The 17,924-nt window shown below is 43.0% G+C and overlaps 1 protein-coding gene across 3 annotated transcripts in view; it reads right to left on the bottom strand.

The window, feature by feature from the left end:
• Positions 1-17,924, bottom strand: part of RIN2 (Ras and Rab interactor 2) — a 1,094,313-nt gene that overhangs the window by 143,944 nt on the left and 932,445 nt on the right. For 2 of the 3 annotated variants that reach the window (XM_078648965.1, XM_078648966.1), the window contains one exon: positions 3,294-3,486. The exons of the other annotated variant lie outside the window; for it this stretch is intronic. In XM_078648965.1, the coding sequence (XP_078505091.1) occupies positions 3,294-3,486 (193 nt within the window). The remainder of the gene's footprint in view (positions 1-3,293; positions 3,487-17,924) is intronic. 3 annotated transcript variants of the gene reach the window in all.

The following is a 17,924-nucleotide window of genomic DNA, read 5'->3' as shown; positions in this document are numbered from 1 at the left end:
TTATATAATTCACAAACAAATATAAAAAAATCTACATTTTAATAGGAAGGTTGAAGCTAGCTGCTTGGATTGAGAAGGGTGTTCAGTCATTTCCTCTCTTGTGGAAAGGGGAGGTGTCTAGATACTGACCCTAGGTTTTGGGCAGGGACATTCACGTCTCATGTAAGCTCAGTAGGTGATTTTGTGGACTATGCCAAGCCCTTCGAAGAAAATCCTCTGAGAAACTGGGGGCCATTGGAGGTGTGACATACAACGTTACTAAGCTCTGTGGCTGTAAGATGTAGAAGAAGCCTTACTGCTACCTTTTGTACACGCTGGGTTTTGCACTTGAGTAACAGAGCAAGGCCTACATACAGTCCACTGGATTCTTCTATTTCTGTCACTGTGCTGGGTAATATGTGGAGATCTTAATCTTGGAAATTTATGTAAGGTTTATATTCAGTAGGGTCTTGAGGAAGAAAAAGGATGCTTTCCATATTGTTTTGACGTGTTAACTTGTGAGATGAATAGCTGGATGTAGATATGGATGGATGGAGAGAAGAGTGAGTGTGAGCGTAGCAAGGTGGGGGCGGTCGGCCCCAGGCGGCACTATTTTGGGGACGGGGGCTGTCTAGACCTGGGCTGTGTCATGTATGTGCATGTAACTTGCATGATCGAGGTAACTATTAGCGGCGATACTACGTGTCTCTCGGACCTCTTTCAGGTGCTCGCCGTCCTTTTTCCCGAGCACCCTCCCAGGGGGGCGCACTCTGAAGGATTGCCCCGGGCGCCACAAGCTCTAGCTACGCCCCTGATGGCTACAAAAGACTAGCATAGAAATCACAAACTATTCAAAGTGCATTGTACGGGTAGCAGCAGCTATTTGTTAATAAAGTGCTAAAATTAACTAATATCTAAACAATACCAAATCAGATTTTGCAGGCCAATATCAACAACTATTTAAAGTGCGTATCGGGCAAACAGCAGCTATTAAATGCTGAGATTGGCTCCTTAAAACACACGACTCTTACAATCTACTTTCCTTCACTATACAGTAAGTAGAGAGGTTCTGCCAGACAGCTCTGAATCTTACAGTAGCACCTATACATTTTGCACAGACCTCCTCACATCTGAAGGTCTTGCACAATATTTGTACCCCAATGATCAATCCTAGGTTGCTTATCAGTTTTCCAATTTTGCATGACAAGTGACCTAGCGACCGCTATAGAAATTAGCATAAAATACTGATGATATTTCGTTAACCATCTTACCTCCCCCAATGAACCAAATAAAACCAGCATAGATGATGGAGCAATTGTCAAAGACAGACATTGAGAAATCTTGATGAAAACGTCTTTCCAAAATTGCTGGAAATTGTTACATTCATAAAATATGTGTACCCAACCCTGGTCACCCTGTTTATTGCATCTAAAACATTGGTCCGGGTTAGTTGAAAAAATCTTATGCAATCTCAGGGGGGTATAATATGCTAACCAGTTATATAAAAAGTTAATTCTCTTAAAATTAGGCCCTCTAAGTGCTTTGTCCGATAACTCACTAAGCTGCTGCCATTCTTTCAGATTAAACTTGCAACCTATTTCCACGTGAATTTTTTGGCGCTCTTTCGTCAATATCTCTTCACTATGAGCCTTCTGATATTATAGTTGATTCCACAATCCCACCCCCATCAACTGACATGGTATTTTTATATTGATTTGAAGTGTGTGTAGTGGCATTGGTGGCCCCTGTGAGACATTCACATTGATGAGTAGTGTGAGGAGTCAGTACTAGTGAGCAATTTCAGGAGCAAGCCGTGCTGACAACTGTTAGAAGATGACACTAGTGGGTAGCATGACACTTGGTAATAAATGACAGTAACAGAAGCTAGAATTGGTGGATAGTGTGAGGAGTGGGGACTAGAGGGCAGTATGCACAGATGGTCCTTATACAAGGAATTACTAGCTGGCATTACTGAATAATGTGAAGAATGGGCATTTTAGGGGGATGGCACGGTGGGTGGTGTAAGAAGCTAGCACCAGTGAGCACTGTGAGGACCAATAACTCGTGGCCAGTATAAGGAACTATAACTTAGGATACTGTAACAATTCAGCTTGTGGGAAGCTCATTCAGTAGGTACTGGTGGGCAATGTGAAGAGCTTGCATCTGTCTGCAATGGTGGGCATTGTGCAAGGAAGATAAACGTGGGCTGTATAAGAATTTTATATTTAAGAGGAATATAAAAAATCAGCTTTGGGGGACAGTGTTAGTTGCACACCCTGTATAAAACTTGGACACGGTGGCACTGGTGGGCAGACGAAAATATGGTACTTGAAAGCAGTGTGTGAAGAAGACACAGGAAGGAGGTGTAAGAAGATAATAAAGGAGGAAATTGCAAGGAGTTCACACTTGTGTGCATCTAAAGAAACAAACACTGCTAGGCAGTGTGAGGCGCTTCACTGGTGGGCAGAATAAGGAGATGTACAGTGAGGTGTCAGTATCTGACAATACTGGACAGCAAGAGGAGTATGCACTTGTGCACAATCCTTGGAGATGGTAATTGTGAGCAGTACTAGAAAGTAGTCACAACATAAAGAATTTCATTTGATGGGCAGTGTTAGAAGCTTGGTGGGCAGTGTAGGATGCTGATACTGATGATGACAATTAAGAGTTGATAGTATTGAAATGTGTGAGTATGCAGCACTGGTAGGTAGTATGAGAAATTGCATAGTGGATAATGAAATGTAGCTGTACTAATGAGCAATGTGAGAATGAGACACTAGTGCTTAACCTATGGAGCATAGCAGTATAAGGAGTAGGCATTTGTGGGCAGTGAGGAGCTGGCACTTGTGGGCAGTAAAATGCTGGTTTGATGGTCAGTATGAGCAGTTCGCAGTAGTGTGACAGCAGATCCCAGCATGTTCAAATTGGCACTTTACACTGGTTCAAGGGTGCTTTATAATGTTCATGGATATACTTTATTGTCTAACACAAGAAAACTGGCAGTGATCAGAAGAAATTGAAAATTAATTCAAAATATTCTTACTAACTTAATAAAACACTAAGATGCTCTAAGAAATATATCAAGCACAGTAACCAAGTCTTTTTCTTGGGAATGAAATAAGCATGAAATAGCATCACCATAACAACACAAAAGGATCTAAACAAAGGTGGATAACTATTCTTCTTTTAACCCAGTGCTTTCTGATTTTCTGCTCTGTCCTTTCCTATTTCATATCACAACCATGCACTAACCAATATGTGTATAATTTACACAAGCAAAATACATTATCTGATACGTTTTGGAATATACTCACACCAGGAGGTTGCGACTGTAGTAAGTCCAGTGCATCGTTCTCACTCAAGGTGAGTTGCAACCATATAGGATGAGTATGCAGAAGCTTGTCCAATATGCTGAGTTTATGAGAGTAGCCATCATACCCAGAGTCCCTCAAAAAAGGCTTTGTATCCTTTTTCTCCAGTGAAGCATTACCCATCTCCTTCTTTGAGCTGCAAAGATAATAACACAAAACAAGAAATTATTGGCCAGACATCTATACATCTGATATTGTGTATGGAGTAAGGGCCATGAGGGGCAGACCTGTCGTTCAGCCCACCTGATTTGGATGGGTGGAATTAGAGGTCAGTTTTCACAGTCAGTCACTGCCAGAAAAAGCCTGGTAGTAAACAGCGGTGAAAAATGGTATATGCTCTCCTCGCCTGGGAGAGGATTATTGTGGGATAGATAGCATTTCATTTTTTTATCATCGAAAAGAAAATCCCACTACAGGATTTTCGTTTTGAAAATAGAAAAAAACTGTTTGGTGCAGAGCTCCGTCTTGTTGATGGAAGCCTGCACCAAACTGTAAGCAGCAGTGAAAGGAACCGCCATGATGATGGTATCTTGCCAACGCTTTAGAAAAGACAGCCGGCTTGACGGTCATGTCTAAATTAGGCAGATGGCACCTCTAACAGGGCAACAAAGTAATTTACTCTACCTTCCTGCCAAACAAACAAGCCGACTGCTATATTTAAATTAGGCCCTCAGTTCTTAATACAAAAATAAAAGTTGGTCGTAGATGGAGTCTGATTAAATGTTTATGGCTTCTGCTTGAGTGTACTGTTAAACCCGATATTTAATTCTGAAATGCATGAAATTCTGTGGGTGGGATTACACACAGTGGTGGAAAGGAGGATGCAACGTCCTTTGTTCAGTTCAGTAGTCACTGTCTATCCGTTTTTTCTTGAATGCAGAAAGTCCTCTGAGCATTAATTGATGCAGGAAATGTCCAACAAAGATGTATTAGCTGTATGAAGTAATCTCAGTTAGACCACCCACCCTTGTGTAAAAGGTTTTACACATATTATATGTAGGAGTTTGATTCAGGATTCTCTGTAAGCTTTAATGATTAGAATGCATACCACGTAGGGCTAGAATACAAGTGATGGGTACCCCAGCATCAGTATTTTAATCTATGGAAGTACTGATAAGGTGGTGCCTTGTACTTCTAGGATGCTGAGTTTGTAAGTGCTATTTTAAAACAAGTTATTTAGATTAAAGAGAAAGGTGCAGGAGTGGCAGGGGACGAACACAACTTTGGTACAGTTTGTAATAAAATTTGAGAAAACACAAGACATCAGTCAAAGGGTGCAAGAACAGTAGGGCTGAAGACAAACTGAGAGCGAGAAACAGGCCAAGTCATTTGATCCAACTGATTGGAAAATGAAATAGGAGACCGAAAAGAATTCAGGAAACTAAATAATGACTCACATGGAGACACTTCTACGCAAACGTAATAAAGGCTAAAAGAATAGGAGATGAAAAGGGGGCTCACTAATTCAGACACACACATATACACACTAAACAGTGCAACTGGCAGACTGAGATAGGAAGGAACCGGTTCTGATAAGCAGATGCAGCTCAAAAAGGCTGGAAATGTTAGTTGTCTGCCAACATTCAGTCGGATTTTTAGAGTGAAGTTTCCAGAACATGAATAACCTCCAGCAAACCTGACATTTTTCCAGGCAGTTATAGCAAAGTGTTATCATTCTGAGAACAGTGAAGCAGTCACTCCATGACTAGTACCCAATATAATGCACAGATATTTTAATGATGTTATATATATATTTTTTAAATATACAGTTCTTTTGTTTTAAGAGTTTTACTCCACAAAATACTTCTCTCCACAAATCCACATTGCATCTCCACGATATAAAGCGTTTTCCTTTACAAGTTATATTGTTTATTCAAAGGGCGGATTTGTTTAATTTGAGTAAACTTTTTTTTAAGAACATGCTCAATTTCATTTTAGTATATACTCAATAATCCCCCTCCACATAGACATACAAATATTTCTGAATAGAAGTAAATGTTTTGACTTTAATAATATTTGAACTGGTATTGGCACAATATTGCAAATATTTCAATCATCCTGTAGGGCCTAAAAACATGCCGCCCTTCTTATTGCAACTACATTCTTACACAGCCCACCCCTACAAGTATTGTATTTATTTTCAGTAATTCATAAAAAAAGCATCACGGTTATTAGTGGATATTTAATAGAATCTTAGAGTTTCAGGTGAATCCTTTTTTCCCCTAAATCTAAGTCTGGGGACTGCTCGCACGGGTTTACGTTTAAGATCAAAATGCAAATAAACAAATGGAAAACAAAAGATGTTATGGAAAAATTCCTTCGTCTACACTCCACAAATTATAGAGTGTATGGTGCACATTCCCACCTAAAATGTAAAGTTACTGTACCCATATTGTGGGAATATGACTATTTTGCATTTTGAATCTAACTTTTGTTGTGCTTCTGATATTCCAAGGGGCATACCCCTTCTCTGGAATTCACATTTCACCACATCTACTAGAAATAATTGGCATAGAACTTCCAACTATCTGGAAGATGTTTTGCAGTTGTAAAATTCATCTCCAATTATACAAATCCACAGATCTTGCATGTCTGAATTGTTTGGGCTCATGCTATTGTTCACATTTTTGTGTGTGAATTGAGCCTCGTCATCTTTATAGCCAAGTAAAACATATTCCAATAGTAATTTAATTTTGGGGGAAACCATTTTGAAATTCAACAATATAGTCTGTCTGAACAGGCATAAACTGTGTACTGGAGCACAGTATTGGTTTTGGTCAATTTCAGTGGCCTTTCTTAGTTGGATGAAGTCTCTCATCATGAAGCTGCATTCATTCTTGGTCCTCTCCACTGACTTTAATGTTGAACCACACAGTGGAATCATATTTTTCAGATAAGCTATTTACGTCTTTGTTTAAAATTAGGTGGGAAGCTGATGTACGGCTTTTGAGGTGGAGGAATACCCTCTCCCACCCGCCCAAGTATTAGTGTCTGGACAACCTATTTAAAAGTTGTCTGCTTTGTCAGCAAACATTTTCCCCTTAGCTTGTTCCCCTAAACAAGGCGGGAACTGCTTTGGTGCAAAATGATCAATGACAGCAGGGTTGCCAGGTTACACCTGCATGGCAGACATGAGGCAAATAATATTATTTCTTTTTTTTTGTTTATAGAACATTTTATTGGGATAAGTGTCGAAATTATAGTAATTTGGAAATGTATATCACAGAATCACAAAATAACTGCCTATGAGGACTCAGATGGAATACGGTGTGGTCGTCTGATGGCTATTATCTCTGGTAAAAACAAACGAGAGATAAGTCAGAAGAGCGCTAATAATTTGGTGCAAAGCCTGCACCAGAAATGTTTTGACAAAACGTAGAAAAACCTATTTCTGTATGGTTTATGGTGGTGGACTCATCATGGAATACTGACAGACCCACACTATGAACAGATTTGCTCACAAAGAAATTTCACCATACACTTTTGGGTGACTGTGTCAAATTTATAGGGCAAAATCACAGCATTCAAACCACGATTTTGCACTCATAAACACCCACAAACACACAGGTTTCCATTTCCACTTTGGTAAGCCAATAATATTTTGAGATGCATGCCTAAAGTGAGTACATTTTGGGTTATGTTAATTTTTTTGTGGCAATCTCTTTAGTAATCATGAAGTACTTCAGACTAACTGTTTCTCATCGCATTTCTTTACTACACCACTACCTTCTGTTATCTAAAGTGAACAGTACTTTATGGGTCAAAATCATTGGGGATACATTTCATATATATTTTGTAAAAAAAAAAAAAAATGCCTGCTCAAGCACAGATAAAAATTAGTATGTTTGGGAGGTGGGAGTGAAGACAGTCGGACAACCATAGATACAATTAGAAATATGCGACTTATGAAGATAAGAGGGGGAAATCATATAGCTACACAGTTTGAAAAGTGATAGAGCTAAAAAATTTTACAAAGGAAATATTCCAAAATGGAAAGCAGCTCGATATTTCCCACTTACCATCATGGGACCAAGGGAAATATTGCCGTACGAGCTTTAGGATGCATGGGGTATAGTGTGTAAAGAAAGAAAAGATCAGGCGTGATACAGGATCAAATGGCATATAAGAGTCAAACTATTCACAAATATGAACGCACAACAAGAAGAGCTTATCTAACACTAGCACTGTAAGCAATAAGCTACCACTTTTTACTATTCCCATCCGATCCAGCACAAGAAGAGAACTTTTTGCGTCCGTTAAATACATTTTTTTAAATTTTGAAGGAAGTTGTTTGCATATGCCTATCTAGCCATGGCTATATAATGAAAGGGCCTTTCACAAAGCACACTCTCTGAAGCAAATTGTGCTGGTCTATGTGTCTGTGTATCTAAATATAAATGCAACTTCCTTTTTCCTGAACTACTGAACATCCTGTCTGTTTTTCAATTGTTTTAACGCCTAAAGAACTGTTGCGTTGGCAAGATAACCAAATTTAAAAAAAAGTGAACAATAAGAAAATAAGACGGATTTAGGGTAGATTTTACAAGGCTGCATTCAAGAGAAGGATGACATAAAAAATTCTGGGATTCTAAGAACTGATAATAGACTACAAATGTCAAAGTGACAATGATTAAATGAGCTGCTGATCAGATAGTATTGTGCTTGCAAGGAAGCTGGCGTGGGATGGACATGGTTGTGTGTGCAATCACATGGTCACTCAGGAAAGACAACTACATTGTTGACTTCTGTCCTAAACAGACGCTGAAGATTCTTGACTTCTCCAAAGTTTCATAAGCAATTCTGGAACTGTTTTGGTAAACTGGCATGCATCGTGGCAGAAGGTGATCATTGCTATGATTCCATATGGCACTCTATGTATGCACCTTCTCTGTTCCTTTCTCAATTCTCAATGAATTAATCAACAGACGAAGCCTAGTGGAGTAAAGTGAAAATGTTTGACTATTGGGTGCATTATCACAAAGTTAGAGTATAGACATAATAAAAAAAGCATTAGCAAAGCGGATAGTTTTGGCTGGTACACTGACAAAATATCTACACCCAAAATATCCCCATTCAAAAATATTGTAATAAAAATATTGATGTCAAAAATATCTACATCCTATACTTATATTGGTAAGTGCAAATAAACTGAGAGAAAAAATATCAATGTCATAAATATAGTTGTACACGAGGAGCTCCTCTTAATCAGACAAACATTAGGGAGAGGTGGCAGAGGCAAACCCCCAGAACCGACACAAAGAAACGCCCGACAAGGAGGACGAGAAGAGGTGGCTAGCACAAGCACCAGCAACGCATCGCCGAGAATAACAAGGAGCATTAAAATCGTGAATCTCACGCCCAGGACTCTAATGGATGATGAGAAATCAGTTCTACAACTGGGTTTATCATTCTTCTCATCAAAAAAGCTGGAGTATACCCAGACGAGAATTGATCTCTTTAAATTGCAAGGAAGGTTAAGCTATGAAAATTCTTCAAATTGCAAGGCCCCAGAAAGTTTATCGGCCTGACAGAGACTCCAAGTGCAGAACTGGAACTTTTAACCAGCCATGATCTCAGCACAGTGGAAATTTGGAGGAGCTACAAATGGAGGGTATGACATCCACACAGGCTGCTAACATGGGCCTTAACATTGCACATAGTAATGATAGTGCGGTTATATTGCAAGAGAGTCCGAGGAGTCCATTTAAACCGCTTCCAAGTTTGTCCCCCAGATGCCACACGACGCCATTGATCTGTTCACGGATCAAGTAACCAAAGGACTCATGAAACTCAGATCTCGAAAAGAGCATCGTAACATCAATAACATAACGGAGCAACAAAGAAAGGCAATTAAGAATCTACAAGGAGATCATACAATCATCTGTAGACCCTCAGATAAAGGGGGGAATGTAGTCTTGCTTACCTCCAAATATTACTGCAAGGAAGCATTGAAACAGCTTAATGACACGTCCAATTACAGACGCATCTCCATGAAACAGTATTGAAATCTATGGACAGCTCAAAGGTATGTTGGACGACAATGAATAAATTTTTTTAAACTGCAAACATCCAGCTATTCCGACTTTTTATCATCTCCCCAAGTTGCATAAGGACAATGTGAACCCCCCCGGGCGTCTCATTGTGTCCTCGAAGGGAGCAATAACTGAAAATATGTCCACGTTCATTGATTTCTTTTTTTTCATTTTGTGATTGAACTGACCTCGTACATTCAAGACACCAAAGACTTTTTAAAAAGAATTGAAGGCATCATCTGGGAATCTGATTTTGTTATGATTAATCTAGATATTTCTAGCCTTTACACTAGTATTCAACATGAGAAGGGCTTGGAAGCCATTGAATATTTTTTGAAAGGCAGTTCCTTAAAATACACGGACCACAACTGTATAATCCTGGAATTTGTCAAGCATTGCCTAACCAACAATATTTTCCTTTTTCAAGAATAATTGTTCAGACAAACGCACGGCACAGCCATGGGCACCTGCTTCGCCCCCAGCTATGCGAATCCCTTCGTAGGCTGGTGGGAGAAGCAGGTGGCCTGGTCGAATGCCAATGAAGTTTGGACCAATAAATTGGTCAGCTGGAACCGGTATATTGATGACTTATTCATCATATACAATGGTACAGAAGACTCAGCCAGGGATTATGTCAAAGTTCTGAACATGAACAATCTAAATTTAAAGTTTAGTGGGGAGATAAGTAAAATCTCTGTAAACTTTTTAGATTTACGAGTCTTTGTTTCTGATGGGAGATTGGGCACAGTTCTGCATAGAAAACCGACGGCGGGCAATTCCATCTTGCATTCCAGCAGCTGCCATATGGATAAACTAATTCATAGTATTCCATATGGTGAGCTGCTGAGGATAAAGAGGAACTGTACCTGAGAGTGTGACTTCCAAGTGGCAGCAAATGAGAGCGCAGCTAGATTCCACACACAAGGATATTCTGCGGAAGTTCTGCTGAGTGCTAGACACAAGGTACATACAAAGGACAGAATGGAACTGATATGTGGGGTATCAAGAACCAAACAGACGAAAGAGCAAGCTAGATTATCTCAAAGTACAGATTGAAGATTGATCACCAACTTTTCTAGCAATCAAAATGATCTGAGACAAATACTGAGAATGAACTGGCATATCCTTAAATCTGATCCAGTTATAGGAGAGGATCTGGCCAGATCCACCCAACTGTCATTTGGGAAGGCCAGATCTTTACAAGATCATTTGGTTCAGAGTCACTATTCCTTATGAAAAAATGACTCACGCTTTGGCCAAATATAGGGCTTTCACCCTTGCAAAAAGGCGTTCAAAAACAGCAATAAGGTCTTGTCATATGATGTGCCAGGTGTAAGGATCCCTAAAAATATCGAAAAGTTCATGAACTGCAACACCAGCCACACAGTGTACTGTTTAGTATGTCCGTGTGGACTGAGGTACATTGGTAGTACTATAAATCCTACCAAAATCAGGATCTTAGAGCACTTGCGAGCCATTGCTACTAAGAATGTAACATATCCAGTAGCTCGCCATTTCGAAAACCATCATAGTAGCAACAGGGATCTGTTGCGCTATTTCTGTTTAGACCATGTGCCAGGCACCATTCGAGGAGGAGACAGACTACTCAAACTCCGTATACTTGAGTCCAGATACATAATTGACATACAGACTAAAATACCTCAGGGACTCAACAGTGGAGAGGAATTAGCTGTGCATTTGTAAATCAATGTAAATATCTGTAAATAATAGTGAAACTTCATAGTGGATTCAGGATTATGTTTTAGCTCTCTTATGATGTGAATGGAACAGTAGTGGGGTAATTGAACCTTTGATTATTTGTGGTTTGAAGCTCCTTGGTCACCATTTCTACCTCATGTTGTGGGGTCTCCCTTTATAATTTTGGTTTGTAAACAAAAATCTTTTTGTTTATTCAGTTCATGGGGTTGAGTTAGTAATGGAATATTGCAATTGATTATAATCTTAATGAGGTAACACTGTCCTGTAGGTACAGTGTATTGGCTAGCCCATTCAGGGCGGAATGGTGTAAAAATTTCTTTGAATTGCCAATTACAATCGTAAAATGGACTTGTGTACAGCTTTAACCCATACAGGGCATCATTTTTGTTAATTAATCTTTTGTATTTATGTATGTATGTACAGTTTCTGGGATGTAAATAGCTGTACAAACTTGCATAATGATTGGTGATTGCATGTTCTAAGATGTCAAAATGATTTCCATGTCCATCTTAAGAGTCCTTTGTTTGTTTTAACCTCGATTCAAACAACAAATGAACTGGCCTGATGTTGATTTAAATAACGCTGTCTTGGGCTGCTGTGTGAAATTCACAAAGGCAGTCGCCGAAACCCGTCTTTTTGTGTTTTGTTAAACCCAATAAAATCTGGGCGAGCAGTTTCCCGTGAGTGCTGTGCTTTTGTACTCTATATATATATATATATATATATATATATATATATAAAACCATAACTCACTCACATCCGAATAAGTCCGACACACCAGGGATTTTGACAACTGGATTCATTTCAAAATCTTTTCAACGCGTGGCTTGCAAATATGTAGAAACGCAGTTTCAGACGCGTTTCAGCATAGGCTTTCCTCAGTGCCTCGTTTCTACGCCAGGTCTCACAATAGGGGATGTTCGTAATTTTAAGATGGTGCTTTAGCCACTCTATAGGTCAGAATGGTATCAGGTGCGCTGCATTGTTCCTCGCGCTGACCTGAGGTTCGTTGCATGCTGGTAAATGTAGTGCGATGTGGTGACCCATTCAGTGAGGGGTCTCACCATACACCTAGTGGCGTCCCAGAACCTGTTGGCATCACAGCTCCTCTCACCTTCAGCTTCGAATCCCAGGAGATCAGGTTGATACTTGAAACCAGTTGTTTTCCCCAGTAGTAAAATCTACTTCCTCTCTCCCCATGCAGACTGTGAAGCACAGTGGCAATATCTCCGCTCAGGGGGGTGACATAGTGTACTGGCGTACCGGAGTCCAAAAGTTGCTGGCTTCACATGCCACTCCAAAACGAGAGGGGGTGTCGACGACCAGTGCCCGCAAATTGGTCTAAACATAGAACCATAACTCACTCACATCCGAATGAGTCCGACACACCAGGGATTTTGACAACTGTATTTATTTCAAAATCTTTTCAGCGCGTGGCTTGCAAATATGTAGAAACGCCGTGGCAGACGTGTTTCAGCATAGGCTTTCCTCAGTGCCTCGTTTCTACGCCAGGTCTCACACTAGGGGCTGTTCGTAATTCTAAGATGGTGCTTTAGCCACTCCCTTGGTCAGAATGGTATCAGGTGCGCTGCATTGTTCCTCGCGCTGACCTGTGGCTAGTTGCATGCTGGTAAATGTATTGTGATGTGGTGACCCATTCAGTGAGGGGTCTCACCATACACCAAGTGGCGTCCCAGAACCTGTTGGCATCACAGCTCCTCTCACCTTCAGCTTCGAATCCCAGGAGATCAGGTTGATACTTGAAACCAGTTGTTTTCCCCAGTAGTAAAATCTACTTCCTCTCTCCCCATGCAGACGGTTAAACACAGTGGCAATATCTCCGCTCGGGGGGGGGGTGACATAGTATACTGGCGTACCAAAGTGCAAAAGTTGCTGGCTTCACATGTCACTCCAGAACGAGAGGGGGTGTCGACGACCAGTGCCCGCAAACTGGTCTAAACATAGAACCATAACTCACTCACATCCGAATGAGTCCGACACACCAGGGATTTTGACAACTGGATTTATTTCAAAATCTTTTCAGCGCGTGGCTTGCAAATATGTAGAAACGCCGTGGCCGACGTGTTTCAGCATAGGCTTTCCTTAGTGCCTCGTTTCTACGCCAGGTCTCACACTAGGGGCTGTTCGTAATTTTAAGATGGTGCTTTAGCCACTCCCTAGGTCAGATTGGTATCAGGTGCGCTGCATTGTTCCTCGCGCTGACCTAAGGCTAGTTGCTGGTAAATGTAGCGCGATGTGGTGAACCATTCAGTGAGGGGTCTCACCATACACCAAGTGGCGTCCCACAACCTGTTGGCATCACAGCTCCTCTCACCTTCAGCTTAGAATGCCAGGAGATCAGGTTGATACTTGAAACCAGTTGTTTTCCCCAGTAGTAAAATCTACTTCCTCTCTCCCCATGCAGACGGTGAAGCACAGTGGCAATATCTCCGCCCGGGGGGGTGACATAGTGTACTGGCGTACCGAAGTCCAAAAGTTGCTGGCTTCACATGTCACTCCAGAACGAGAAGGGGTGTCGATGACCAGTGCCCGCAAACTGGTCTAAACATAGAACCATAACTCACTCACATCCGAATGAGTCCGACACACCAGGGATTTTGACAACTGGATTTATTTCAAAATCTTTTCAGCGCGTGGCTTGCAAATATGTAGAAACGCCGTGGCAGACGCGTTTCAGCATAGGCTTTCCTCAGTGCCTAGTTTCTACGCCAGGTCTCACACTAGGGGCTGTTCGTAATTTTAAGATGGTGCTTTAGCCACTCCCTAAGTCAGAATGGTATCAGGTGCGCTGCATTGTTCCTCGCGCTGACCTCAGGCTCGTTGCATGCTGGTAAATGTAGTGCGATGTGGTGACCCATTCAGTGAGGGGTCTCACCATACACCAAGTGGCGTCCCAGAACCTGTTGGCATCACAGCTACTCTCACCTTCAGCTTCGAATCCCAGGAGATCAGGTTGATACTTGAAACCACTTGTTTTCCCCAGTAGTAAAATCTACTTCCTCTCTCCCCATGCAGACGGTGAAGCACAGTGGCAATATCTCCGCTCGGGGGGGGGGGGGTGACATAGTGTACTGGCGTGCCAGAGTCCAAAAGCTGCTGGCTTCACATGTCACTCCAGAACGAGAGGGGGTGTCGACGACCAGTGCCCGCAAACTGGTCTATACATAGAACCATAACTCACTCACATCCGAATGAGTCCGACACACCAGGGATTTTGACCACTGGATTTATTTCAAAATCTTTTCAGCGCGTGGCTTGCAAATATGTAGAAACGCCGTGGCAGACGTGTTTCAGCATAGGCTTTCCTCAGTGCCTCGTTTCTACGCCAGGCCTCACACTAGGGGCTGTTCGTAATTTTAAGATGGTGCTTTAGCCACTCCCTAGGTCAGAATGGTATCAGGTGCGCTGCATTGTTCCTCGCGCTGACCTGAGGCTAGTTGCATGCTGGTAAATGTAGCGCGATGTGGTGACTCATTCAGTGAGGGGTCTCACCATACACCAAGTGGCGTCCCAGAACCTGTTGGCATCACAGCTCCTCTCACCTTCAGCTTCGAATCCCAGGAGATCAGGTTGATACTAGAAACCAGTTGTTTTCCCCAGTAGTAAAATCTACTTCCTCTTTCCCCATGCAGACGGTGAAGCACAGTGGCAATATCTCCGCCTGGGGGGGTGACATAGTGTACTGGCGTACCGAAGTCCAAAAGTTGCTGGCTTCACATGTCACTCCAGAACGAGAAGGGGTGTAGATGACCAGTGCCCGCAAACTTGTCTAATCATAGAACCATAACTCACTCATATCCGAATGATTCCGACACACCAGGGATTTTGATAACTGGATTTATTTCAAAATCTTTTCAGCGCGTGGCTTGTAAATATGTAGAAACGCCGTGGCAGACGCGTTTCAGGATAGGCTTTCCTCAGTGCCTCGTTTCTACGCCAGGTCTCACACTAGGGGCCGTTTGTAATTTTAAGATGGTGCTTTGGCCACTCCCTAGGTCAGAATGGTATCAGGTGCGCTGCATTGTTCCTCACGCTGACCTGAGGCTCGTTGCATGCTGGTAAATGTAGTGCGATGTGGTGACCCATTCAGTGAGGGGTCTCACCGTACACCCAAGTGGCGTCCCAGAACCTGTTGGCATCACAGCTCCTCTCACCTTCAGCTTCGAATCCCAGGAGATCAGGTTGATACTTGAAACCAGTTGTTTTCCCCAGTAGTAAAATCTACTTCCTCTCTCCCCATGCAGACGGTTAAACACAGTGGCAATATCTCCGCTCGGGGGGGGGGGTGACATAGTATACTGGCGTACCAAAGTGCAAAAGTTGCTGGCTTCACATGTCACTCCAGAACGAGAGGGGGTGTCGACGACCAGTGCCCGCAAACTGGTCTAAACATAGAACCATAACTCACTCACATCCGAATGAGTCCGACACACCAGGGATTTTGACAACTGGATTTATTTCAAAATCTTTTCAGCGCGTGGCTTGCAAATATGTAGAAACGCCGTGGCCGACGTGTTTCAGCATAGGCTTTCCTTAGTGCCTCGTTTCTACGCCAGGTCTCACACTAGGGGCTGTTCGTAATTTTAAGATGGTGCTTTAGCCACTCCCTAGGTCAGATTGGTATCAGGTGCGCTGCATTGTTCCTCGCGCTGACCTAAGGCTAGTTGCTGGTAAATGTAGCGCGATGTGGTGACCCATTCAGTGAGGGGTCTCACCATACACCAAGTGGCGTCCCACAACCTGTTGGCATCACAGCTCCTCTCACCTTCAGCTTAGAATGCCAGGAGATCAGGTTGATACTTGAAACCAGTTGTTTTCCCCAGTAGTAAAATCTACTTCCTCTCTCCCCATGCAGACGGTGAAGCACAGTGGCAATATCTCCGCCCGGGGGGGTGACATAGTGTACTGGCGTACCGAAGTCCAAAAGTTGCTGGCTTCACATGTCACTCCAGAACGAGAAGGGGTGTCGATGACCAGTGCCCGCAAACTGGTCTAAACATAGAACCATAACTCACTCACATCCGAATGAGTCCGACACACCAGGGATTTTGACAACTGGATTTATTTCAAAATCTTTTCAGCGCGTGGCTTGCAAATATGTAGAAACGCCGTGGCAGACGCGTTTCAGCATAGGCTTTCCTCAGTGCCTAGTTTCTACGCCAGGTCTCACACTAGGGGCTGTTCGTAATTTTAAGATGGTGCTTTAGCCACTCCCTAAGTCAGAATGGTATCAGGTGCGCTGCATTGTTCCTCGCGCTGACCTCAGGCTCGTTGCATGCTGGTAAATGTAGTGCGATGTGGTGACCCATTCAGTGAGGGGTCTCACCATACACCAAGTGGCGTCCCAGAACCTGTTGGCATCACAGCTACTCTCACCTTCAGCTTCGAATCCCAGGAGATCAGGTTGATACTTGAAACCACTTGTTTTCCCCAGTAGTAAAATCTACTTCCTCTCTCCCCATGCAGACGGTGAAGCACAGTGGCAATATCTCCGCTCGGGGGGGGGGGTGACATAGTGTACTGGCGTGCCAGAGTCCAAAAGCTGCTGGCTTCACATGTCACTCCAGAACGAGAGGGGGTGTCGACGACCAGTGCCCGCAAACTGGTCTATACATAGAACCATAACTCACTCACATCCGAATGAGTCCGACACACCAGGGATTTTGACCACTGGATTTATTTCAAAATCTTTTCAGCGCGTGGCTTGCAAATATGTAGAAACGCCGTGGCAGACGTGTTTCAGCATAGGCTTTCCTCAGTGCCTCGTTTCTACGCCAGGCCTCACACTAGGGGCTGTTCGTAATTTTAAGATGGTGCTTTAGCCACTCCCTAGGTCAGAATGGTATCAGGTGCGCTGCATTGTTCCTCGCGCTGACCTGAGGCTAGTTGCATGCTGGTAAATGTAGCGCGATGTGGTGACTCATTCAGTGAGGGGTCTCACCATACACCAAGTGGCGTCCCAGAACCTGTTGGCATCACAGCACCTCTCACCTTCAGCTTCGAATCCCAGGAGATCAGGTTGATACTAGAAACCAGTTGTTTTCCCCAGTAGTAAAATCTACTTCCTCTTTCCCCATGCAGACGGTGAAGCACAGTGGCAATATCTCCGCCTGGGGGGGTGACATAGTGTACTGGCGTACCGAAGTCCAAAAGTTGCTGGCTTCACATGTCACTCCAGAACGAGAAGGGGTGTAGATGACCAGTGCCCGCAAACTTGTCTAATCATAGAACCATAACTCACTCATATCCGAATGATTCCGACACACCAGGGATTTTGATAACTGGATTTATTTCAAAATCTTTTCAGCGCGTGGCTTGTAAATATGTAGAAACGCCGTGGCAGACGCGTTTCAGGATAGGCTTTCCTCAGTGCCTCGTTTCTACGCCAGGTCTCACACTAGGGGCCGTTCGTAATTTTAAGATGGTGCTTTGGCCACTCCCTAGGTCAGAATGGTATCAGGTGCGCTGCATTGTTCCTCACGCTGACCTGAGGCTCGTTGCATGCTGGTAAATGTAGTGCGATGTGGTGACCCATTCAGTGAGGGGTCTCACCGTACACCCAAGTGGCGTCCCAGAACCTGTTGGCATCACAGCTCCTCTCACCTTCAGCTTCGAATCCCAGGAGATCAGGTTGATACTTGAAACCAGTTGTTTTCCCCAGTAGTAAGATCTACTTCCTCTCTCCCCATGCAGACGGTGAAGCACAGTGGCAATATCTCCGCTCGGGGGGTGTGGGGGTGTGTGACATAGTGTACTGGCGTACCAAAGTCCAAAAGTTGCTGGCTTCACATGTCACTCCAGA

This window comes from Lissotriton helveticus, chromosome 6 (assembly GCF_964261635.1).
Source record: "Lissotriton helveticus chromosome 6, aLisHel1.1, whole genome shotgun sequence".
NCBI classification, from domain to species: Eukaryota; Metazoa; Chordata; class Amphibia; order Caudata; family Salamandridae; genus Lissotriton; species Lissotriton helveticus.
The sequence above is the reverse complement of the archived record's forward strand: the minus strand, read 5'-3'. Positions and strand labels throughout refer to the sequence as shown.